This window comes from Plectropomus leopardus, chromosome 13 (genome assembly GCF_026936395.1).
Source record: "Plectropomus leopardus strain MGB_pleo_1.0 chromosome 13, ASM2693639v1, whole genome shotgun sequence".
NCBI classification, from domain to species: domain Eukaryota; kingdom Metazoa; phylum Chordata; class Actinopteri; order Perciformes; family Serranidae; genus Plectropomus; species Plectropomus leopardus.
This window is the reverse complement of record NC_142188.1, coordinates 31,824,340-31,849,354: the sequence shown is the minus strand read 5'-3', so window position 1 is coordinate 31,849,354 and position 25,015 is coordinate 31,824,340. Positions and strand designations below refer to the sequence as shown.

At 39.2% G+C, this 25,015-nt stretch overlaps 1 protein-coding gene across 4 annotated transcripts in view; it reads left to right on the top strand.

Moving 5' to 3' along the window:
- The window catches only part of vps8 (VPS8 subunit of CORVET complex), a 44,839-nt gene that overhangs the window by 18,485 nt on the left and 1,339 nt on the right, over positions 1-25,015 (top strand). For 3 of the 4 annotated variants that reach the window (XM_088087019.1, XM_088087020.1, XM_088087018.1), the window contains exons 9-44: positions 175-242; positions 945-1,098; positions 1,206-1,265; positions 1,857-1,964; positions 2,737-2,817; positions 4,002-4,172; positions 5,764-5,838; positions 6,781-6,816; positions 6,935-7,025; positions 7,114-7,160; positions 7,359-7,448; positions 8,971-9,017; positions 9,806-10,028; positions 10,327-10,416; positions 10,818-10,869; positions 11,022-11,064; positions 11,815-11,887; positions 12,102-12,221; positions 12,845-12,916; positions 13,352-13,471; positions 14,050-14,106; positions 14,555-14,637; positions 15,353-15,437; positions 15,742-15,840; positions 17,128-17,217; positions 18,222-18,268; positions 18,379-18,523; positions 20,837-20,926; positions 21,236-21,409; positions 21,529-21,610; positions 22,530-22,612; positions 23,230-23,310; positions 23,610-23,779; positions 24,100-24,268; positions 24,407-24,460; positions 24,924-25,004. In XM_088087019.1, coding sequence (XP_087943145.1) covers positions 175-242; positions 945-1,098; positions 1,206-1,265; positions 1,857-1,964; positions 2,737-2,817; positions 4,002-4,172; positions 5,764-5,838; positions 6,781-6,816; positions 6,935-7,025; positions 7,114-7,160; positions 7,359-7,448; positions 8,971-9,017; positions 9,806-10,028; positions 10,327-10,416; positions 10,818-10,869; positions 11,022-11,064; positions 11,815-11,887; positions 12,102-12,221; positions 12,845-12,916; positions 13,352-13,471; positions 14,050-14,106; positions 14,555-14,637; positions 15,353-15,437; positions 15,742-15,840; positions 17,128-17,217; positions 18,222-18,268; positions 18,379-18,523; positions 20,837-20,926; positions 21,236-21,409; positions 21,529-21,610; positions 22,530-22,612; positions 23,230-23,310; positions 23,610-23,779; positions 24,100-24,268; positions 24,407-24,460; positions 24,924-25,004 — 3,411 coding nt within the window. The remainder of the gene's footprint in view (positions 1-174; positions 243-944; positions 1,099-1,205; positions 1,266-1,856; positions 1,965-2,736; positions 2,818-4,001; positions 4,173-5,763; positions 5,839-6,780; positions 6,817-6,934; positions 7,026-7,113; positions 7,161-7,358; positions 7,449-8,970; positions 9,018-9,805; positions 10,029-10,326; positions 10,417-10,817; positions 10,870-11,021; positions 11,065-11,814; positions 11,888-12,101; positions 12,222-12,844; positions 12,917-13,351; positions 13,472-14,049; positions 14,107-14,554; positions 14,638-15,352; positions 15,438-15,741; positions 15,841-17,127; positions 17,218-18,221; positions 18,269-18,378; positions 18,524-20,836; positions 20,927-21,235; positions 21,410-21,528; positions 21,611-22,529; positions 22,613-23,229; positions 23,311-23,609; positions 23,780-24,099; positions 24,269-24,406; positions 24,461-24,923; positions 25,005-25,015) is intronic. The other variant, XM_088087021.1, reaches the window with a different exon arrangement.

Here is a 25,015-nt window from a genome sequence, read left to right as displayed (position 1 = left end):
AAGCCTGGCTGTGTGTGGCTACAATCAACACTGTTTTTCCACCAAACACAACCATTAAAAAAAATAAACATCTTTAAAACACTGGTCTAAGACTGGTCTTACCCGAGACTGACCCCCGATCAGTTTGATCTGATTTCTAACCCTTGTTTAATGTCCCTGTTTTTGTGTCTCTAGTTCACAGATGACCCGACTCTTGCAGTGTGTAATGACAGCGGAGGATCCGTTTTTGAGCTGGCATTCAGGTGAATGACTGTAAAATAAATCTTTTAGTTTTAACGTGTCGCGCTGGTGACACCTGTGACTGGAGGGGGCTGTGATCCTGTTTCAAGATGGTGTCTAGTTTTCTTCTTGTAATTTTTTGATTATTATCTCATTTCACTTCTGTCTGTTGCTGTATGGACTTTAACGTAAAGAACATTGGGTTTACCTTTGATAAAGTGTGCTTTAAAAAAATACAAAAATAGCCAAGATTAGTGCATTACTAGGCACAATGATTGTACTATGTTTTATTCAGAACATTTTTATAGTCCCACTTGTTTCTTCCCTTCACTTTGTTTCAGTTTTATGATTAAGTCCCTAACTCAGCAACAGTCCATTGTGACAACAGTCACATAATGATATCCCTATAATAAACAAAACAGTGTAAAGAAAAACGGCCAAATGCTACAAACAACTCGTTTGTTTAGTTCTAAGCACGTAGTTTTTCTGAAATCATGAGACAGTGATTTGCAGCCTAATTATTTATTTTTTTCACTCTACTCTGTCTTGCCTGTTACTAATAAATTCTGCATTTAGTAACAGCTGTGACAGATCCCATTGTGCAGCTTTTTCCCCTTACTTATTTTCTACCCTTGTTATTTCTGTATTCTGACTCTGTTCTTGTTTTGATTTTATTTGCTCCCCTCTTCCTCTCTGTTTCTGTCACTGGTGTCTGATATTTCCAGGAGGGTGATGGGGATGCGGTCCTGTGACTCTCGCTGTCTCTTCAGTGGTTCCAAAGGGGAGGTCTGCTGCATCGAACCATTACACGCTCCTCCAGACTTCAGAGACCATCCCATCACACACTACTCTCTGCTGGCTATGGCCTCGCTCACTAAGGTACATAAACACACACAGTTGTTTTTACTTTGCATCCTCCATCCTTTGCCTATCCACCCAACTGTGTGTAACTTTGTGATGTTTTTGTCTTGGTTTTCTCTCGCCAGATTCTGGTCATTGGACTGAAGCCTTCGCTGAAAGTCTGGATGACTTTTCCCTACAGTAAGGTCTGTGAAAGTGTCTGCTTGTTTATCTTGTTGGTAATATGTATGTCTGCCCAGATTTATTGATACAATGACATGTTTAATTTGGTGTTAACACTTGATTCTGTGCTCAGGTTATCAGTAAGTGTGAGTTCCTAAACCCCCCTTTAAAGGACTCGTATATTAAACTGAATGGTTGATCTCACCTCTCTTATCAAAGGCTGTGGGTCACGTGCTAGCAATGGAACTGATTAGTAAAATGTGTCCAAGTTCTATTGATGTGCAGTATAAAAAGTAGGAAAGTATAGATAACTCCATAAAAATGTCTTAAACATGCCCTCCCCACCAACATGTCAAGGATAGTTCAACATGTCTGCTTTGAGAAAAGTATGTTGCTGATATTCACAAATCTCTGTGATGCTTATTAAAATGTATGTGAATAAATGCTCCTCTTGTCTTCTGTTTGTGCTGTTGTTTGTGTGTCTGGCTTAGTGGACATTTTCATTAGCACATGGATGCAGTGTTTCGGCCTTATTTTCACACAGCCATAAGCATTAATAACATTACTTTAAAGAGGTTAATTACTGATGTGTGTGATGTCTTGTCTTTCACCAGTCTGATCCGTCCAGTGTCCCTCAGCTGGCGTGGCAGTTTGTTCCAGTTCAGAAGACGGTGAACCCGATCCTGGCGTTTTGTAAAGGAGACACAGTCCACTTCCTCCTGGTATCTGCTGTGCTACCTCTTAACTTCCAAATAGTAAAATTTGAGATGTACCGATTGATTGGCTGGTGACTGGAATCATGCGACTTCTAGTTTAATAGGGGAAAGAACTGTACACACGTTTGAATTTTTTCAAAAAGATACTGATTCATAAATGGTATTGTACAAAGTAAATAGATGAATAAATGCATAGTTTTTGATAGATAAGAAATAGTTGTCTCTCTATATTAGGCCTGCATATGCAGCATAGACCAAAATCATAGCAATCAATATAGTGCTTTTTATTAACCTACATAGTTTTGGTGTGAGCTGTAGAGATATTCTCTTCAGTGTAATGGAACTAGATGACACTCAGCTTGTGGTGGGTGCTCAAAACACCAAAAAAACCTTTAGGAAAATTAAACAGCAGTGTCTGTTTCTAGAAATCATGACATGGTTACTCAGGATAATCCACAGATCTTGGTGTAAGCAAGGTCATATAGAAACGGTTTTCTGTTCACTGAACTACACGCCCCAAACAAATCACCATGCAGAAGGCAGACTAGTATACACAGCTGCAGTCTCTGTGCTTGTTGCATAGATTGACAAATGCACTGCGTTGTCTGTAGTTAGATTCATACAGAAAGGAGCCCACGTGCCTCCTTGTGTCACCTCTGGAAGATCGGCAGCTGCCCCGTACAATTAACATGCTAAGCTGCTTAAAAAATGTTTTCTGAGTAATGACCAGTGGGTATCAGTTTGTTAAATATTTCTCTATGTGCTGCTGTTTATTCAGGTGAAGAAGGAGGAGACGGGCACCATACATGTCATCAAACAAAAACAACTTCACCTCAGCTGTGACATCATAAGCCTGAGTGTAAGTATGTAAGGGGCTTTTTACATGGCAGCGGTTCTTACGTGACACGTTTAACTTTTTGTGGGTTGGCCTTTCGTTCACATGACAACAGCGTTTGAAGATGCAAACTTTTGAAACCAGGTTTCAGAGTGTAATCTTAAGAAAACACAGCCCCTTCTGTCACTGTGTAAACTGGCAATGCACAGAACCTGTTAGAACCGTGACGTCACGGCAGCTTTTTCGCTATACTCATGGCGTTCTTCCAGGCTGTGTCATAGATAGATAGATAAACTTCATTGTCTGTCCCAAATGGTGACAGAAATTCTCCTTTTGCAGGCTCAATACAGTTCGCACAGTTTGCATAACATCTTAAAAATGCATTTAAAAATAAATAGATAAACAAAATGAAATAAAATGAAATTAAAAGTCTCTATTTTATGTTGTTCGGAGTGGTTATTGCACAGGGAATTAAAGATTTCTTGTAGATATTCTTCCGGGCTGGTGGGACCTTGTAGCGTCTGACTGATGGCAGTAACTGGAAGGAGTGGTGGAGGGGGTGAGAGGGGGTTACAAAGTTACACCACCAACTACTGGCCTGGCAGGCATACTACAGTGTTTTCTGTTTTTTTTTTATTTCAGATCCGTGTACACGAGGATCGTTCTCACAATGTTATATAACCACAGATTGTTTTAAACATGAAAATGAAAGGCTTTTTTGTTTTTAGTAGGGCCGTTCTCATCTAAATGTGGCCTGAGACAAGTCATAGGCCACTTCTAATACTGCCCCTCCCACCCCCCCCACTATCAGTGCAGTAGAGAGCTTGTGCTTCATCAGGAACATTTGATATTTTGGGCATGTGAATTTAAAAGTTTGATTTTGTGCTTTTAAAGACATTGAAAGTCCTGTCACCATGTTCTCAGTCTACTATGATGCATAGTTTTATCTTAAACCGTGCTGGTTGCCTTCATTAAGCAACAAGCTGAATTTGCAAGGGAAGCTGCACTGACGGCGTTACAATAAGTGCACATTTTGTTTTTTGGTCCAACATCGAGTTGAGTTTCCTTTGTTTTCTTTTCCTTGATGCTTACCAGGAAGGGTTTTTTAGGGTTTTTTTTTTACCTCAGGCATGCTCAATGTGTGAATAAAGACAGTTATCTCTGTTCACTGCATGACTTGTTCTCCCTCTGTCTCCATGTCTCTGCAGTGGATCAACAGTCGGACGCTGGTCCTGGTAGACAGCCATGAGAAGCTTCAGGTGGTGGACCGGCCCAGTCAGGAGATTTTGGAGACTCTGGACTTGGAACAGGTGCAGCTCGTCTATAACAGCCGACATTTCAAATCGCTGGCAACTGGAGGGAATGTCTCCCAGGCTCTGGTGAGGGATTATATGATGGGGAACAGGGTCAGAGTCAGACTTTGCATGTATTGGGTCAAGTTTAAGATGAGTCTTAACTTTATAACAATAGTGATAATGAATTGGATTCATTAGATGAGAAGTTATTGATCATAAATAAATGGCTCAGGTTTAAAACTCATTTGGGTAATTAGTCGCAGTTTTGAGGTTGTATTTGTTTACTGTTTATCAATTCAGACCATTGAAAAACACATGTACTTGGCATGTTGGGGATCTTTGATTCACTGTTAGAGCAGCTCAGATTATTATAGTGTGGATTCAAATGTAGCAGATTTGTGAGGTGAACATTCATTCTTTGGGCTCCATCATTGCTTCACAAAAATAGGTTTTGAGGGGCAGCCAAGAAACTCTCTTGGTAGCTTGGGCCCGCCATGTACAAGGGCTATGTCCTTTCCAACCCAAAGTCCTTTGCTGCATCTCATCCCTTCTTTCTCCCCTTTCACGCTGAAGCTGTCCTAACAAGTATAGATATACTTGTTAGGACAGCTGGTTTGTATTGTTAGATAACAATAAAAACCATTTCAAATTGGGCGTCGGTTGGCTCAGTGGTTAAAGCAGGCACCTTATAAATAACCTTTAAAACTTGAGAAAACTTGCTTGATTTCTTTTTAAAACATGGGAAGAAGGCAATGAGCAACTTCAGAAAAAAATTCCCAATAGTTTGAAAAAATTAATGAAAAGTACAAGAAAATTAATTGAAAATTAGCTTGTACACACGCGCACGCACACACACACACACACAGACACACAGAAAGTGAAAACAAATAAACAAAAATGTAAATGACACATATACAAGTGCTGAAAAAGTAATATTAATTCTGATGCATAATTTTAAATATATGATTTTAGATAATTATAGTTTTCTGGACAAATTTTATCAGTGGGTTTTTTTTTTTACATTTCTAAATCAGCTAATTTCTTTCAATTTGCAGGACAATGTGCTCATTTCCTTTTTTTCTTTTTAAAATAATTCAATTTGAATTTGCTCAGGGCTCATAGGTTTAAATACTAGTGAAAGGCATCTGTAAGCAGCACAAAAAAATCTATCTAATCTAGGTTTCAAAGGGTTAAAACATTTCCGCCTAATGGTCTCTTTGAAGAAGTCATCCAACGTATATATAGACTCATACATAAGTAATCCCTCTCAATCACTCTCAGCGTGGCAGTGTATTCTATAAAACTGTAGCGAGAAGGTGCCAGACCTTTAGGCAGCCCCCCCGAAATGACAGTCAATGTGGGGTTGCTGTGTGGTTACAAACCGTAACCAACAATCTTGCATATCATACCTTTAAAACAACACTCTCATATGAAGTTCAGGTTTGTTTGCATCTATTCTTCCTCTTCATGCTGACCAACCCTTCCCTCCCACAGTTAACAATGGTACATAGAGTTCATAAACTGTTAACGAATGCATTCTGAAGTTCAGATGTGGCTAATAGGACGCTTTGTTAGTCTGAGTTAGTCAGGCTCTGGTGATAATGCTTTTAAAAAAGCATTTGAAATAGAGCTGTGTGTGTGTGTGTGTTTATATAACAATGTTTATGTGTTTCAGGCTTTAGTAGGAGAGAAGGCCTGCTACCAATCAGTCTCCAGCTACGCAGGACAGATCATCTATTTGGGCACCAAGGTACTATGTCTGTGTGTGTGTGTGTGTGTGTGTGTGTGTGTGTGTGTGTGTGTGTGTGTGTGTGTGTGTGTTCTGTGTGTGAGTACAGTGTGTATATGGAGGTGTTTCTCCAACTGTAATCGTTGGTAACTGCTATGAAAATTAAGTGCTGCAAAAACTTGCAGTGGCAAAAACAGGTAGAATGCTGAACCCCCCCTGATATTAATGTTTCACTGTGACTTGCTGTATCCAGTAAAAAGACACCAATCTAATGTCTAAGCCCGAGTCAGACGAGGACCTGCTAAGATTCTGTGTGGAATTTAAAAATGTCTCTTGTTTTAGTCTTCAGTTGGGTTTTTAACAATACGTTCAGACCACAGGCCTTAGTGCTCAATTTTTTTCTAGATTGAGTTTTTTAATATAGCCGTGAGTGGCGCTGTCTGTGTTTTCACGCATTTACTCCACAGGCAGAAGAAGAAGCAAATCAGCATTATTTATGAAGTATTTTTATACAAAACAGGTGGTGCGTGAATAAGACAAAGGGCTTTGTCCGTCTCTACCTATGGCAATTCTCAATGCACATGTGCAATTTCAGAATGATTTGACAACCTATTGAAGAGAAAAATGGATGCAGACTGACAGATGAATGGAGTTTTCTATAGTTTATAAAAAGATGTCAATCTAGAGTGACGTAAAAGTTGCACTGAATTCTGATACAGGTTGCGTGGCTCGTTCAGACTGAGGTCGCATTTTTTAAAAAATTAGATCTGTTTCTAATATAGAACCACATATTAAAGTGGCCCAAATCTGATTTGAAAAGATTCCATGTGATTGGTGTTGTTCACACTGACTTTTAACAACCACATGTGGGTCACATGGGGGGGGGGGATCAGATTCATATCACTTGAGCCCGCAGTGTGAACGTAGTCTAATTTAACAGCATGTTGTTCTCTTGTCTTACAGTCTGCTCACATTATGACTCTAAGGAACTGGAGAGAGGTATGTGTGTGCATATTCTGCCTTTTTGGTAATTTCTTCTTTGTATTGAAATGATTTAGTTAAGGTTAGTGCTTGCTGTGCACCTGATCCGTGTTCCTCTCTGTGTCTGTGTGTGTAGCGGATCGACTGTCTGCTGAAGCAGGAGCATTTTGTCGAGGCTCTCTCTCTGGCCTGGTCCTTCCATGAGGGGACTGCTAAGGCTGTGGTTGGTGGGTATAAAGATATTTGAATTGAGAATTCTTCAAATAAAAATCAGTGATTACTATATGAGAGGCATGTGACGTGTGTTTATTCCAGGCCTGTTTGGAGATCCAATGAAAAGGAAGGGAGTGGTGAGTGACAAGGTAAGGACAGAGGCTGAATATTGTCTCTTGACTGTAAACATCAACATTTCTTTGCCCATATCTGAACTTGTAACTCCTGTGTGTGTGTGTGTGTGTGTGTGTGTGTGTGTGTGTGTGTGTGCGTGCGTGCGTGCGTGCGTGCGTGCGTGCGTGCGTGCGTGCGTGCGTGCGTGCGTGCGTGTGTGCGCGCGCACGCAGATGGTGGAGATCCTTTTCCAGTTTGCAGAGCATGCTTTGAAGAAGTGTCCAGAGCAAGGCAAAATCCAAGTGATGGAGCAACATTTCCACGTAAGCTAACACACCTTAAAAAACACACTTAACAGTGTCCAGTCTGCCTCTGTCTGTTGTTGAATCACTGAGTGGGTTTCCATTACAGATTTGGGCAAAATTTAAACAGTGTTTTTAAGATGTTGATAAAACACAACTGTGAGATGACTGCATTTCCACTGAGTGATGTTCTGCAACTTCACCTCTGGTGAAAACATTCCAAGAAGCATGGTGATAGATATTCAAAACATCAGCAGCTTTATTTATATTGCAGCCACCATGCTAGCTGTCATTATTTCCAATCCAAGACCACGTAGGGGTGTTATGCAAGTGATAATGGAAAGGCCAGCCTCCTATATGTGGGAGCAACCACATAGAAGAGTTATGCAATGCAATAACAATAACACCTCTTGAAGTAACTCTTTTTTGTACATCATGCGACCTGTAAAAGCCAAAAAGTGTTTCCATTGCAATTTTGTGAAATATGACTTTTTTGAATTACATAAAATACCACCTCATGTGTGCGTAAAAACAGTTTTGCAATGAATGGAAGTTTAAATTTGCACAATTTTAGGGTAATGAACCCCCCTCCCCCTTCTGTGTCTCTCTCTCTCTTCAAATTAATTCAATTTGCTTCTGCACTGTTCAATTAATTTCTATTTAATTCAATTCAATTCATTCATTTTATGTAAACGCTTGTCCTTGTAAGGGTTGCTGAGGGGCTGGAGACTATCCCAGTTACTGGGCGAGAGTTGGGGGTACACCCTGGACAGGTCGCCAGACTATTGCAGGGCTCAGTTCAGTTCAGTTTAGTTTAGTTTAGTTTAGTTTAGTTTAGTTTAGCTCAGTTTAGTTCAATTCAATTCAATTCAAATCAATTCAATTCAGTGTTGCTTCATTGCACTGCAAAAACTGCCGATCTAACCAAGTGTAATAATCTTATATTTGGATTAAAAAATCTAGTTAGTCTTGTTTTAAGTATAAATGGATTATCTAGTGCACACAGTTTTACTGGTTTTAAGACATCTTAACAAGCAAAATTTGCTTACTGCACTGGCAGCCAAATTTGCTGGTATGCTTAAATCTAGGGTGTTTGGCCTTAAATTTGACAGGGCATTTTTGCAGTGTGGCATGACCATTACAAAAATAGTGTTGCCAAAGCATTACATGTAACATTACACAAAACAGTCAATACATATAGAGATTGATACAGAACAAGCATTTTCATTTAATTGTATCTACATTTGTGACATGCAGAAACATTCTCCTGCCTGCTGTACTGTAGAGCTGTCTTCTCATAAAAGTATTCCAATAAGTGTTTCTTCTGGGAGGGTAAATGGTTTTTTCCAGAATAGTCATCTCTAATTTCTTTGTATTGTGTACATTTGGTAAGAGAATGAATTTCAGTTTGGTGGCCAGTATCAGTAGCCACTTGACAGTCACTCATTCTGTATTTAGTCAGGGTTTGTCTTTTTATGGGGTGTTCATATGAGTTAGATATTGGTTCAAGTAAAATTCTTCTTTGTCTCTGTATTGTGTTTAGGATGTGATTCCAGTCCTGGTAGAGCACTGTCTGCTGCTAAAGAGGCCGTAAGTACATATGCTTTCATAGTCACAGATATGCAAGCAGACTGCTAGAATTTAAAATAAAGGTCAGTGGGTCTGAACAAAGCTCAGCCACACAATGTGAATTTGGATGGATGCACCATTGTTATGACAAGTTTAAGGTCCCCTTTGTACCTGTACTTTTTTATTTTTTTTTTTATTTTAGTGCAAACTATGACAAAAAAAGCCTGCAGTGTTGATATTTAGATCTCTACCATTTCATGTTTACACTGACCTCTTACACGAAAAACAAGAGGAGTAAACCACAGGGTTACTCATTGATTAGATGGTGTTATCCTTTTCCAGAATTAGATGGTGTTATCCTGCATTTTAAGTGTCATATAGACCCACAGGCTACACTCAGATCATATTTATGGACTTTATTGAACCTCCCTGGTGTCACAAAGAGCTCACCAGAAAAGGACTATTATAAGTGTTATTAGTAAAGACGACCACTCGACCTGCGACTGTGATTTTACTCTGACCCAAGTTCGATTGACAACTTTGACACCAACATAAACAGTGGGTCTCTGTCTCAGTCCACTTCCTAGTGAGCGTTAGTGCTTTTCATTGGTTGTGGGAGAGAGAGCACACCAGTTCAGTAGTTATGTGATTTTAGCATGAAATCAAAACATAAACTACTGTCTAATCTATTTTTGATGATGAACTGTCGAGGAAGTGATCTGTATATTTGTCAGCCCAGAAGAAGAAGCCCAGTATATGAAACCTAATGATAGCTAAGATAAACTGTGTGTTTGCGTGTGTGCACGCAGAGACCTGCTGTTCAACCAGCTCTATGCTCGGCTGGTGGAGAACATGGTTGCTAAGGGAGTCTTTTTGGAGTCCCTGGAGTCGTACATTATTGCTGATCGCCTCGGTCATCTCACCACGCCCATCATGAAGGACCTGCTGGCCCATTACCATGGCAACGGTATGATGGACAGCCTGGAGAGATGCATCGTCCATCTGGATGTGACCAGCCTGGACATACAGCAGGTGTGTGTGTGTGCGTGTTTATGTGTGTGTACAGTGAAGACTATGGAGAGCTAATAAAGCCATCTACAGCGGTCAGCAGCAAGCAGCCAAAATTAGTGACGACTCGCTAGAAAACAATGTAATTATTCACAACATTTCCACTGGTAACATTTTCACTAATGGTCGTGTGTCTCTGTGTGTGTGTGTGTGTGTGTGTGTGTGTGTGTGTGTGTGTGTGTGTGTGTGTGTGTGTGTGTGTGTGTGTGTGTGTGTGTGTGTGTGTGTGTGTGTGTGCGTGCGTGTGTGTATGTGTTTGAAGGTGGTTCAAGTTTGTTGGGAGAACCAACTCTATGATGCACTGATCTACGTTTTTAACAGCGGCATGAATGACTACATTACACCTATGGAGGTAAGTCCTTCATCAAAAGGTTGTTTTGTCCAATCAGAGTTGTTGGAGAGCTTTTGATAAATTATTTGTCTTGAAGGTCCAGTGTGTCGGATTTAGGGGGATATATTGGAAGTAATAGAATATATTATTCTATATTTATAACTACATTTTTATTAGTGTCTAGCCAGCTGAAATTAAGAATCGTAATGTTTTCGATACCTTAAAATGAGATGTTTATATATCTACAGAATGACTTATTTATCATATTGTGTTTATTCTGTTGTAAAGAGGGATCCAGGTCTTTTTTTATGTTTACATTTTGTTAATTATTAAAAACTTTTGGTAAAAATGGTGAATCAGGGCCTTGCGACTAATTAATAACATACACCAATATGTTTTTCTACTTCACATTTACATTTCAGAAACTCTTTGCAGTGATTGGCCCACCACTCAGAGCAGGGAGGAGCCTAACAGGTAAAGTCTTGAAAGCACAAATCCCAGAGTTCATAGCACCAACAATTTGAAGCAATAAGTAAGTCAAATAAGAATGTCAAATAAGTCAATAGTATTTCATGTTTGAAAAGCTCGTTAAAATCTGTAACTCTGCTCTTTTTCTTCTCGGACAGATGAGGAAGTGGTGATGGGAAATAAACTGCTGGTGTACATAAGGTGAGTTCACACAGTTATTTTATTTAATGTTTGCCTGCAGCTGCCTCTACATGTTCACTGTTAAAGAGGAGTTACACATATAATGTGATAATGAGAGGAGGCAGTTAAGCTGTTCTATGGTGTAGTCAGCAAGCACCTCTGTACTCCAATTAAGACCACACATCTCCTTCCAAATGATTTAACACTTTGGTAGTTAAATAATTTACTTGAATTGTTTCCAATAATATTAAATACAGTAACCATTCACACCTGTAAAATATTCATGAAGAATTTAGCAGCTGGAGGCTTTGGACATTATGCCGACAGTCTGTCTTCATTCCCAGCAAGAACAAAATACTCAAATTTAACAGCAGATTTGGTGCATTAGCAGAAAGTCACAAAAACTTTGCTCTCATGGCTTTCCTGGTATTATGATGATATTATGTTATGATATTATGTCAGATGAAACTTGTGTCTGCTGTTTAACAAAACTTATCCACTGTGTTTATGGGAAACGGTGGTGTGACAGCTAAAATTTGACCCAAAAAGTTTGGAGGTGAATCAGACTCATATAGCTGATATGATTGTCAGATACTTTTTGAAAATTAATTCCTTTTATCATCTAATATACTCAGTACTTATAAGAAATTTTCATGGCAGAATGTTGCTTGTTGATTTTCCAGTTATCGAAACATATATTAATGTTTGTGTGTGTGTGTGTGTGTGTGTGTGTGTGTGTGTGTGTGTGTGTGTGTGTGTGTGTGTGTGTAGCTGCTGTCTTGCAGGAAGGGCCTATCCACTAGGAGACATCCCTGAAGACCTTGTGGTTCAAGTCAAGAACCAGGTATGTAGATACTAGGGATTTGACAAAAATCAGACCTTTGTGTGTGTGTGTGTGTGTGTGTGTGTATGTGTGTGTCTTGTTGTTGTAATTGATTAGCCTAATAACCACTGCTGGTGCCGTGAGTTTGGAGGCTTGTCATCAGGAATTACATCACTGTTTCTGTCATCTGAAGAAACGCAGTGGGCTAATGCTGTCTGTGTGTTGTTTGTGTCAGGTCTTTGACTTCCTTATCCGCCTGCATTCAGCGGATTCGTTAGAGGAGGAAGAGGTTTTCCCGTTTATTCGTACACTTCTCCACTTTGATACACGGGAGTTTCTCAACGTCCTTGCCATGGTGAGATTTCCTCATACATCAGCTCTCATCATGCTGATAAGTGTGTGGTCAGCATGTTGATAAGCTGGATGAATGTATCCATATCTTCATATAGCATGCCATTATTGTGAATCACTGCCATTTTAACACCCCCCTCACACTGAGTGGAAGGGTCACTTACAGTAACTTGACATCTGATATCGGTCTCTCAGGGTCGATACTGATTACTAGTCTTAATGAGACTGATAACTGATATTTGGAACCGATATACATTTACAATAAAAGTTAAAATCTTTCTGTCAACATGTAAAATTTGGAATATAACAAACTCCAACATAAAACTTTGTTTAAATGCTTCAAATTAAAAACTGAGACTATCAACATGATATATAGCAAGTTCCCAGCAACTTTTTTGTTTTTTATAAAGCTTGAACTCCAAGAGAACGGGTCTACCATTACTACATGCATGATTCACTGCCAACTATTTCTGGCACCCATCTGTAATATATCATACGTCTTGAATTGTTTTAATTCACTTTTTCATTTTAATTCTTGGAAAAAGTCACAGTCACCTCAGAAAGGTGATATTTGCTATTTGTTGGATCTTTTCTGTCATTTCAAGTTAGTTTCTTCTTTTCCTGTAGACATTTGAAGATTTTAAGAATGACAAGCAGGCCCTGGAGTATCAGCAGAGGATAGTGGACATCTTACTTCAGGTAAAGTCTCAAATATTATTCCATGTTCTGTTGTGTTTGTTTCACGTGAATGTTGATAGAGGAGACAAACACTGAGCATGAAGAGAGGCTTAGTAATCTTAGTCCTTTTTCGAGACAAAGAGATCCTACAGAACAATTTACTGCACAAACCTTCCTCAAAGCAAATCAGACAAAAAATGTCCACTAAATGTGACTTACAGTGACATGATGATTAAATTAACAAATATTTTATAAATATATCATGAGTACAAATATTACACAATATCCCAGTATTTTTCAAAGCCAACAACCCAACAGGACAGCATTTCCTGACTTGAATGGCATACATGTCTGAACAGTAGCAGTCATTATAAAAAAAGGTGCTATCAATATCTTTGACTACTACCACTACTGTTTCTTTGCTTTGGTCATACATCTGTCTCTCTGGTTGCCTAGGTGATGGTGGACAACCCAGACTTTACTCCATCCCAGGTGGGCGGTCTCTTCACATTTCTGGCTCGGCAGTTGGCCAAACCAGACAACACACTTTTTGTGAACAGGAAGCTCTTTGATCAGGTAACCAATAAGATTCTATTCTATTCTATTCTATTCTATTCTATTCTATTCTATTCTATTCTATTCTATTCTATTCTATTCTATTCTATTCTATTCTAGATTATATTCTAGATTTATGTGACTTTTTATGTGTGTTTTGTGTGCTGTGAGGATTCTATTTTAGATTCTATTCTATTCTATTCTGTTCAGTTCTACTGTATTCTAGATTCTGTTCTATTCTATTCTAGAAACTATTATAGTCTATAATCTATTCTGTTCTTTTCTATTCTAGATTATATTCTATTCTGTTCTGATCTGATCTACTATATTCTAGAATCTGTTCTTTTCTATTCTAGGATCTATTTCATTCTAGAGTCTATTATTCTATATTCTGTTCTATTCTGACCTACTGTATTCTAGAATCAATAATATTCTATTCTAGAACCAATTCTAATCTAGATTCTATTCTATTCTATTCTATTCTATTCTATTCTATTCTATTATATTATATTATATTATATTATATTATATTATATTCTCTCTGCTTCATCCTTTGGATATATTTATGAGAAAAGCTGACACCCTCACTGTGTTTGCAGGTTCTTGAGTTCCTGTGTTGCCCGGACGATGACTCCAGACACACTGAGAGGCAGCAGGTGGGTGAAGCAACTTCCTGTTTCTGTGTACTGTGTAGCTGTTTGCTCTGGTGAGCAAGCTCGGTTTTACTGTGTTGCTTTTACTGCTGCTTTCACGTTTGATGATTTTCTTCAAAAGATGCTTGAGATAGCTTGTTGTGGGCCAGATAACGCAGAAGGACGATGCACCATACCACACTGCAAAAACTGCTCGTGAATGTCCTGACGAATGTGACAGGCAGAGCTGTTGTCATTAGGGGGTGTTCTTGGTGTGTAATGGTGTTTGGGTGGGTGAAGCAGGTAAAGTGGCGTCTACATGAATACCAGGACACAAGATTTCCCCTTTATGTATACTGTATGATAAACACACGCACTCTATTTATAAAGACAGACTCATGTCGTACCTTGACACTCGTGTCTGCAGTGTATGATTTGCTAGATGTCATCATATCATGTCACTGGTCTGTAGGTTCTGCTGGAGCTGCTGCAGGTCGGAGGTGTGGTCCAGTTTAATGAAGAACGGCTGTTGGCCCTGGCAGAGAAAGCCAAGTTGTGAGTAGCTGACCAAAGACTAGAACCAAAGACATTTGTGTTTCATAATTGTAAAATGTTTTATATCATCTTGTTCTTTTCCATATTTTCTATACATTTTTTTAAGAAGTTTAGTATTTTGTAACTCTTCAAGGTCATAAGCTCAAATCCTTGGTTCAGGTTATGCAAATCAGAGCTTATATATCCCCCGGCTGGTTTTCACAAAAATGAAAACAACTAAGAAATATGTACGACTCTTAGTGTTTCCCATCAATAACCAAGACTATAGCAGTCCGCCATAGTGTCAGTGGAGCCTGACTGTGAATTAGGATTGGTATTAAAATATATAAACCAGTAAACTATTTACTCTGCTGGGCCTAAAACTCTCTTACACTTACAAAAATCTGAAAATCTTCTCTTATCTATCTTTCTGATCAGCTGTGAAAGTATCAGCAGATCAGTTATCCACCCCGTGAGTGACATTCAGCTCTTATATTTCATTATCGACCCATCACGTCATTCCTTCAAACAGTCTTATCTCAAGTGAGCAGCTGGAGCTCAGTCCAGCAGTGCTGCTACTCGCCAGTTTCTGAGCTCATCTAGACATTTTGAACCTTCGTGTGAAAACATTGAAAACATTGAAACAGTGGAAATCAGTTTCAACTTCTATTGTTATTATTATCCCATTCTGTAGCCTCAGTAGCATATCTTTGTGTCTCCCTGTGTTTCCTTCCAGTTACCAAATCTGTGAATTTCTCTATGAGAAGAAGCATCTGTATGATAAGATCATTGACTGCTACCTGAGAGACCCCCTCAGAAAGGTACCACACATTTCACATTCATCAAACATGTATTTGGCAGATAAATTTGAAATAGTGCATTTTTATGAATGTTAATTTGTGTGTGTTTGTGATTTTTGTCAGTGGGTTTTGATTGGCAGGCTTGCCAGGAAAGAGCAAGGAAGCTGGTCAAATTTTTGTTCCATTTCAAATGCAACAGGCAGCCTGGCTGTGTTTTCTGTACCTGCAAGTGTTCAGAAGGACCTCTATATATCTGACTCCTGTTGACTATTGTAGTGTAACTAGCTGATTCAAATAAAGGGTTTAAAATGTGCGTGTGTCACAGGGGGAGATCTTCAGTTACATCCACAATCTGCTGTCCATGCCCGGCTACAGTCCTGAGGAGAAACAAGCCGTCAGCGACAAAGTTCTGCATCACATAAAGGTCAGATTATACTCAGGCGCATATAAAGATACTTATCACTTAAATTCTTGTGAGGGGGTCCTGCTCTTCGGCCATGTCCTGCAACTCTTCCTGAGAGATCCTGAGGTACTCCAAAGCTGGACTGAAAATATAGTCAGGCATGTTAAGGATCCAGGAGGCATTGGGATGTTAAATTGATACTGCACATTAAAGCTGGAGTAGGTAGTTTAACCCTTAGGGACTATTTGTTATGTTTTACGTGCTTTTCATTCCTCATTTTTTTATTACTTTGGCTATGTTTATGTATGTGGTATACATTTTGGCAAGATTGTGTAATTTTGTTTAATCTTGGAATTTCCAGCTCAGTTCCTATAATAAGTCTAAAATACACTGTGGAAACGAAATTGTTACATTCATAGTGTTAAGTGAAAAAATGCTCCATTGAAAGCCATTCAATCTGACATTTTTGATCCCGCAGCCATCAAAGCATAAAAACATGCATTGTATTATTTCTGGGTGTCATTCTGGGCTTTTGCCTTGGAATTTATCATTTTTTCAATTTTTCACCTGTTGATGTCATTTTTACAATATTTGGCATATGGAGAAAATACATGCTATTTCCACTAGGAACACTGTCACAATCAATGTTGCTGCAAATCACAGTCATATCCCAGGCTGTCATCATTTTTGTTTTTCAATATAAAAACATAGTGGCATCATGAGAAAAAACAGGCATTTAAAGGGTTGATATTCTGAAAATTTATGAATATTTGATATTTATGATTAGAACTGATGTTGGTTAAATAATCAACTCAATGAAAGTATTTTGTGTGCAGTGATACAGGTGTGTGTAATATTAAAGCGGGCCCTAAGAGTTAAAAAATGATATAAAACGTGTTTCAGAGATGGAGAGAAAATTTGTATAGTTTAGCCTGTTGCTAACTGGAGCTGAAAGCACATGCTGTGGCTTAAGTTCATGCACAGGAAGTGAGGCAGTAATTCTAGTTTGCATTTAATGAGTATATTAGTATGTAACTGGCATAGCTGTGTAGCACAGCACAGCCTCAGTGTTGAGCTGGCTGAAGGAGAAAGTGGCAGGGCTGATCAGTCACTCATTATATGAACAACCTCACGTGAGCCTGGATTTGTTTTGTGAAATTATATTCTCAATGCAGTGATCTGTTTTTTAGATTTATATCAATCACACAGATGCAAGGACAAAGTTGAAAGAAGACATTATCTGGCTAACAACATGTATGTAAGTAATTGTGTTAGCATTAGCACATGAACTCACTAACGTGTTCACAGGAGCTGGTGGCCCTGGACCCCATAAAGTCAGCTGACCTCGTAATGTTTCACTTTGCTCAAGAGGTGCAGCAAATCATCTCTGAGCTTCAGGTAAGGCCAAATTAAATAATAATTTTATTCTCATATCTCCTTATCTGGTGTAATCAGAACTGACAATCTGAGTACCTGCACACACTACCAGCTACAAACTGTTACAGTAATACACACAGCACATTTCTGCTGCAGAGGATTGTTTTTACTTTTACTGGAGCTAATATCATGTTTAAACCAACACTATACAGGAGAGGAAGCTATTCAGTGCCAAAAGTGTGAAAAATAATTTGTCAGATGCCTCTGAGAAAGACCATCAAGATTTTTAACCCTTTAACTCTTGTGCTGCGTTCACACACCTTACACACACTATTTGACCATGTGAAACCTGAGCACAATGGCTTGAATTCTTTTAAAAGCATGGAGAGGAAACCAGCAATGACCGACTTGGCAAATTCACAAATTGTAAGACGAGTAAAAGGCAACAAGAAAATTACCCTAAAATTAATTCATTCAAAAATATACACCTCCAAAATAAGGAATAATGTCCAGTAAGCTATATCATATTTTTATACTTTCAATTATGTTACTGAAAAAATAAAATGCATTTAATAAATGCACTTTTTTGTTTTTGTTAATGTTTTTATTTTCAGCACGTTTTGGGTCATTTTCCTGTTTGTTTTTTAAATTCCCCCTTTTTTTTCTCCTACTTCTTTTTTTCTTGTTTTCTTGTAAATTTTAAATTATTTTTTTTGCTATTTTTTGTGCCATGTCTCACTAAATGGCTCATTGACTTCTCCACATGTTTTTGAAAGAAATCACTTCAGTTTTCTCAGGTTTCTAAAAATGAAAGCCCAGACACACCAAACCGTAATCAAAGAATTAGCTGCGATAAAACTCACGTCGCCCTCGTGTCGGCCAAAAAGTTGAGCATGAACACACTACAAAGAATACGGCCAAATCGTTCTTCTGCGGTCCAGGAGGCATCTGGTCAACTGTCATGACTCTGGTCCAGTGTTAATGTTTCTCTATGAACCCATTTCTCTCTCTCTCTCTCTCTGTAGGATGACCAGCTGCTCTTTAAGTTCCTCAGCTGCCTCCTGGAGCCACGGTACAGTCTGATAACTCTGCTACCTCACTCCTGCATGTCCTCCCAGTAATCCTCCCCCCCTCGTCTCCTCCTTTTCTTTCTCCTCACCTCTCCTCTGATGTGTTATCCAGGGAAGTCCATCACTCAGAAGCCGTCCTGCCTTTGGAACGTGACCTCCACGAGCTTCTGCTGGACTTACTGTGCCGCTTTGCCCCCGAGCAGCTCCTGAGCTTCCTGCAGACCTCCCAACACTACAGACTGGAGGAGGCCATACAAGTACTACCTGTTCTGCTTTCATTATTTTAATTGCATGTCTTTGTGTACAAGAGTTTAATACTTAACACTGAGTCCATACAGCAGGAACAGAAAGAGTAGTTTACCATATCCACCTTTCCATAGTGACAGTGTGAAGGGCCGCCTTGTCTCACTAGATTCCGTGCAGTTTCTGTACATATAGTTTCGTGCACCGTTAGAGAACAGAGGACGCTGTCAGCAGAAGGCTTCTTCACTAATGTCAAAAGACTAAAGAAAAGCTCAAAAGACTCCCAGTAATGGGTAGACAGTGACTAAAAGTATGCTTGACACTTGACATGTGTTTACATTCCATGGTAGCAGGAGTTAAAACACTCATCATGTATACAACTATATTCAATGACATATTTAGATCCTAAAGTCAACTGCTCTAGCAGGGCTGTATTCAGCTCTGACAAAACGTAGTGAAGAAACAGTGGACGTTGAACATTGAGTTATATTACGCAGACACACTGCCTTTTAATATCACCGGGTTTAATTCAGTTTGGTTCAAAGGACCTTTTTGGCATTGGAAACATATGTTTCTAATATCGAAGGCAAGTGTGAAATGTAAACAAATAGTGTAAATATGATATGTAATGGTGTACACATTTATTTATATAAATGTTGTTGCTGATTTGGTAACAAATCTGACGCACTCACCAAATGGGAGGAAACTTACCTCAAAACCCGTTGTATAATATTTCAAAGAAACGACTTTCAATCCAAAAACCAAGGAAAAACAGTGCAAAACGTGAATGTGCCCCAGTTTGACTAGCAGTATGCCCAGGGAACCTTAAAGTGACTTTTCACCCCCAAATTAAAAATGCATGTTTTCCCACCATATTGGTAACAGAAATGTCTGCCAATATAATGGAAGTAGATGGCACTCGGCTTGTGGTGATTAAAGCCCAAAAAAGAAAGAATCATCAGCAATGTGTCTTTCAATTAATCATGACCTGGTTATCCAAGATATTCAGCATTTTCATGTAGGAACTATTTTCTTTCTGCTAAACTATACCCACCAGCTCTAACACCCTGCAGAAGGAAGTGTGCATCTACTACCAGCTCACCTCGCACCTCTGAGCTAGCTAATGTTACAGCTCAGCCGAGGAGGACACCACTAAGCATCTCATGCTGTCAAGAGCCTTTTGTCCACATTAATGCACACTTTCTTCTGACTGGTGATACGGTTGGTGGGTGTACTATATATGTTTGTATTTTTGATTTACAGAGTGTGAGAGTGAACTGTCCCTTTAAAAGGTCCAGTGTATAGGATTTCAGGACATCGATCAGCAGAATATGAAATATGTTTTCATTAGTTTATAATCACCTGAAACTAAGAATTGTTGTGTTTTTGTGCTATCTTGAATGAGCTGTTTATATCTATATACAGAGCAGCTCCTCTTGTTGTTTCTACAGTAGCCCACAACAGACAAACCAAACAATGGCTTTAGATAGGGTATTCCAAGTTTTTATGACATCCACCATAGTTCTCCTACACCAGGTGTGTCCAAAGTCGGACCAGACTGACTTTAAAATACCCGCTGCCTGTCTATCAAAATACACTGTATGATAAACACAGTATTGGTTAATCAAGCAAGATGACTTTTACCTGTTGTCCATTTACCTCACAATAGCAGGACTATCATACAGTTTGTAGACAAGCACCACATTGGAATGCAGGCATGACTAATGTCTTTTCATAAACAGACGGTAAACAAGCAAACAAATATTTACCTAAAGGCAGATATTTCCTGCAAGGTAGCAGACATTCGCCACGGCAAAGAAGAGTAAAGTCAACAGCGAGGGCTGGTGCTTTCAGAGTGGTGGGAAGTTGAATACTTTGTCACTTAAAGAGGAAACAGTTGCATTTGTCTCACTCGTATGTGATGTGTTTTTAATAACCCAAATGATGTGAGAAGCAGCTGGTATTTTCACTCTTTAATCTGGCCCCCATTCCAAAAAGTTGGGACACCCCTGTCCTATGCGCCTGGCGCACAGGAGAAGTTTCAGTTCTGCAACATCACTGAGGAAAAAAATATTCACTCAGAAAATTAAATAGCTGACAGATAAAGAAAAGGACTTTCACCATAGCATCAAAATATTTATACAATAAAAGGTGTATTGGTATAATGGAAATGTATCTGTTTAGGGATCTGCATCACACTGCGGATGGCTATTATTTTACTATCTGGACTGTGGTGATATGGCACCAGACGGGACCAGCTCACCTGTTCCTGCTCCTGTGACAGCATATGCTTGTGTCTGTTTTTGTGTCCACGTCTTTATCTGTAGATAACAGAGAAGTATCATCACAATGAGGCCACAGCCTACCTGCTGGAGAAGAAGGGAGATGTTCATGGAGCATTCGCTGTCTTGTTAGAGGTAGATACAAAACACCCACATGCTATGCGAATTTTCCATTAGATTTATAATGAAGCAATAATCCAACATTTACCAATTTTACACATGCATACAAGGGCTCGAACATAGTAGTGTGTAATACTCTTTATATCTGCATACTGGTATATCGGTGTGTGTATGGTGTTGTGAAGAAGGAGCATAAATTCATTTAAAATAAAAATGCTCAAGCACAAACTGTACTGAAACACAGCAATTAAATGTAATTCATTTCCATAATGCTCTTTTATGTTGCTGATATTTTAACAAAAATGTTTTAAACTTATTCTAAAGACACTGAAGGAAAAGCTGAGCATCCTCACTGCTGAGAGTGAGCCAGGAGACAGAGGACAGGGAGAAGAGGAGAGAGACAGAGAATTAACACTGACCAGAGTCAAGAATTCACTGAACGACATCATTGACTTGTGTCATCGGAGCTCTGACAGCCTCAACCAGCAACAAAGAGAGGTAAGAGTATCGTGTGTGTGTGTGCGCGCGTGCGCGTGCGCGTGCGCGTGCGTGCGTGCGTGCGTGCGTGTGTGGAGGTGTCACACTGTCTGCTCATTCGTTTCTTTTTTCCCCCACAGGTTCTGTGGTTCCCACTTCTGGAGACCATGATGGCTTCTCAAAAACTGGTGAAGGGTCTGAATGCCGAACACACATTTGAAGGTAAACACATACATGTGATTAAGCATGTCCCACATTATTCTGGGTTAAAGTCTTTTGTGTCATGAAACTTCTGTCGGTGCTTTATATTTAATATGTGCAGGTCTGTCTGTGCTTCTGGACAACACTGAAGTGCATCCATCTTTTCATTTTGTTTTCTGTGTTAATTGATTTCAGTGTGACACGAAAGGCAAGGCAAGTTTATTAAAGTTGCACCTTTTGACAACAAGGTAGTTCAAAGAGCTTTACATGAATCATCATAAATATCAAGACAAAGTGCAAATAAAGACACTATGAAAGGACTTTTACAATTAAAAAGTATCATTAACATCATCAAAAAGCAAGATAAGAGAAAATAAAAAGCTAAAATAGAGTAAGACAGGTACGAAATACAAGGATAAAAGTGGCAGTGGGGTGAATAAATATTTGATTTAAGCAAAGACAGAAACAGATTTTCTTCTTCAGCCTTGATTTAAGAGAACAGAGGTTGCTGTGGATCAGCAGTTTTTCGGAAGTCTGTGTCAGATATGCGTTGCATAATAACTGAAAGCTGCTTCTCTATGTTTATTTTTTATCCTAGGAACAGAGAGTCTGTCCCAGAGGGAAACATTTTTTTACAATAAACTGCTGAATGTTTTAAAAACCAACAGCAGTATTTTGATATTGATTCTTTGACAGACAGGAAGTGACGTTGTAGTCGAATCCATACTAACCAAGACCAAGACTTGACGAGACCAAGACAAGACCAAAGTGGCCCAAAATCAGTTCATGCATTTGTAAGAATAACTGTGTGATAAGATTGTATTTTATGTATCGGTTATGCACCTTATTTTTTTTTATTTTTTCACCACCTACAACAGTGTGAATGTGATGGTAAAGCTATTGATGGAGATGATAATCAGGTTTGTGTGTGTCTCTGAAGTGCTTAAGGAGCTGACGATGAAGGTTCTCAACTCGATGAGCAGCTTTATTTCTCTGCCTGCCATCATCCAGCGAATACTGCAGGTGTGTATTTGTGTTTTGTGCCACCTTCTTAATCTTGCCTCTTGAGAGGGCTGAAACCCTGTTATTTATACTGATTTATTATTGTAATTTTTCTTCAGTAAATGACAATATTTTCCTAAATTCCTGTGAGGTGGTCCATCTCAGACACACGAAAGTTGCACCAATGATTGATGGTGCAGCTAAATTTTGTGCAAATGCTGCCCGAGAAAGATAATGTCACTTGACCTAATGGGGGCGCTGTAATCAAGGCCCAATAAAATCAGGTTTGCAAAGGCCACGCCCCTCACACCATAAGTGGGATGGAGTTGAAATTTGAAACTGGTCAGACTCAGTGTGCTCTGAAACCCTCAAGAACCACTAAAGTCCACCTAACTAGGTTTGCCACCAATAGGATTTTTTTTGGAAACATGGAAGCCATATTTCCTCAGAAGGATTCAAGCTCTTTAGTTTTTTAACCCAAGAGTCAAAGTGTTAAATATGTGTTCCTTAATTCTGGAGATGGACCATTAATTCTGGACAGAAGGGCAGCAGTTTGTGATAAATGGACGATGCCCTTTTTATTTCTGTATTTATGTGCTCATGATGTGTGAAGCTGTCTGCATGCTTGTGTCTGTCAGGATCCAGTCTACGGTAAAGGAAAGTTGGCAGAGATCCAAGGCCTCATTTTGGGAATGCTGGACACTTTTAACTATGAACAGGTGAAGAACTGTGTATATTATGAGTAAACAATAAAGTAGCACCTGAAGCACAGTTTAAATAATAAGGCTTTAAGATGTTTGACCCCTGATTTCCAATGCACTCCATCTTAGCTGTTAATATTGTCTGAGAATTTGGCTTATATTGTAAAATAAACATTTGTACTTTTGATCTGTGAAGAAAAACACTGTTGTTTGTCTATATTACAAACTCTTCATTCCCATATTTGAATATATTTATAAATGACATGCCACAAAACAAAACACGTTGGCCTATAATAATGCTGCGTTTTCTGTCTTAGACTTTACTTGAAACAACCACCAGTCTGTTGAACCATGACCTCCACTGGTCCCTCGCTCACCTGCGTGCTGCTGTCACAAGGGGACTCCACCCACGACAAGACCATTGTAACATCTGTCTCCAGCAGTACAAGAGAAGGCAGGACTCAGCTGAGGAGATCATTGTGTTCAGGTAACACACATTGTTTGAGCCCTGAGAAACAGTAAAGATACAAATGGGCTTTGGTCTCCTACATCTTTTCTTACATCTGTAGTTTCCTTTTTGACTTAACAACCTGCCAGTGTTCACAAAGTGGACTACAAACACAACACATGTCACATTTCCTCCTTCTGACTGTCTGATATGAAAAGTTTGTTTCTGTTTTAATGTGTCGCCTTGGTGTCTTTATTCGAGGTTATTGCCATTTCTTGAGCTATTTTAGAATTGTTTTGTCTAATTTTAAAAGAATGACATATTTACAGGTGATAATTTGTGTATGCGTGTGTTGTCAGCTGCGGCCACCTGTACCACTTCCAGTGCCTGCAGCAGAAGGACTCTGGCTGGGGCCCTGCTTCAGAGCTGCAACAGCTATGGAGCTGCTACAAGTGTTCATCCAGCCAAGGAGGAAGGGGCGGACCTTCAGCTGAGCAAAAACGAGGCCGCAGCACGTCCCTGGCACAGGTTTGTATTTGTTCCGAAAGATCGAGGCACATGAAGGAATTAATACACTTACTACTTACTTTTACTTATTACAGCAATACTGCTCAGGCTAATCACAGCAGCTAACAACAGATTCCTGTCCTTCTGCTTCACTCTCAGACTCGTGTTACATCAATGCATTATGACGCAGGAGCAGAGGCTCACAGGAAGAAGGTAACTTTTTATATACATCTATAAGTGAGACCACAGTGTAGACAGCTAGTGGCCCGCCATATTTGTCTCTGCTGGAGATTGTTCTTTTTTTTTTGTCTTCAGACTTCAAAGACTGATTCTGGTAGTTTTCATCTTGGAGAAAAGTTCAAGCAGCGTGCACATCCAGAAGTGATAAAAACTAGGTGCTGGACCAAGCAAAAATAGATAAGAAAGAATAAAAAAAGTCTGCACACTAGTGCATGCTCCCATAAAAATTTATTCCATTACCTCCACAGGTAAACATTAAGGTTCTTTAAACATTAGATTAAAATGTTATACCTATCTATCTATCTATCTATCTATATTTCTATCAATCTATCTACATACATTCGTCTTTGAAAATTGTTAACAAGGACAGAAATAAACTACCATTACCAGTGTTTCTGCTCTGTCTACATTCCTCTGGTTCTTTGTTGTGGTCCAGGTGTTTGTTGAGGCAACGTTGGACCTTCAGCAGGAACAGTCCTGGGATCAGCTACGTTCTTTATACCGAGGACCATCCAGGGTAGGAACTCT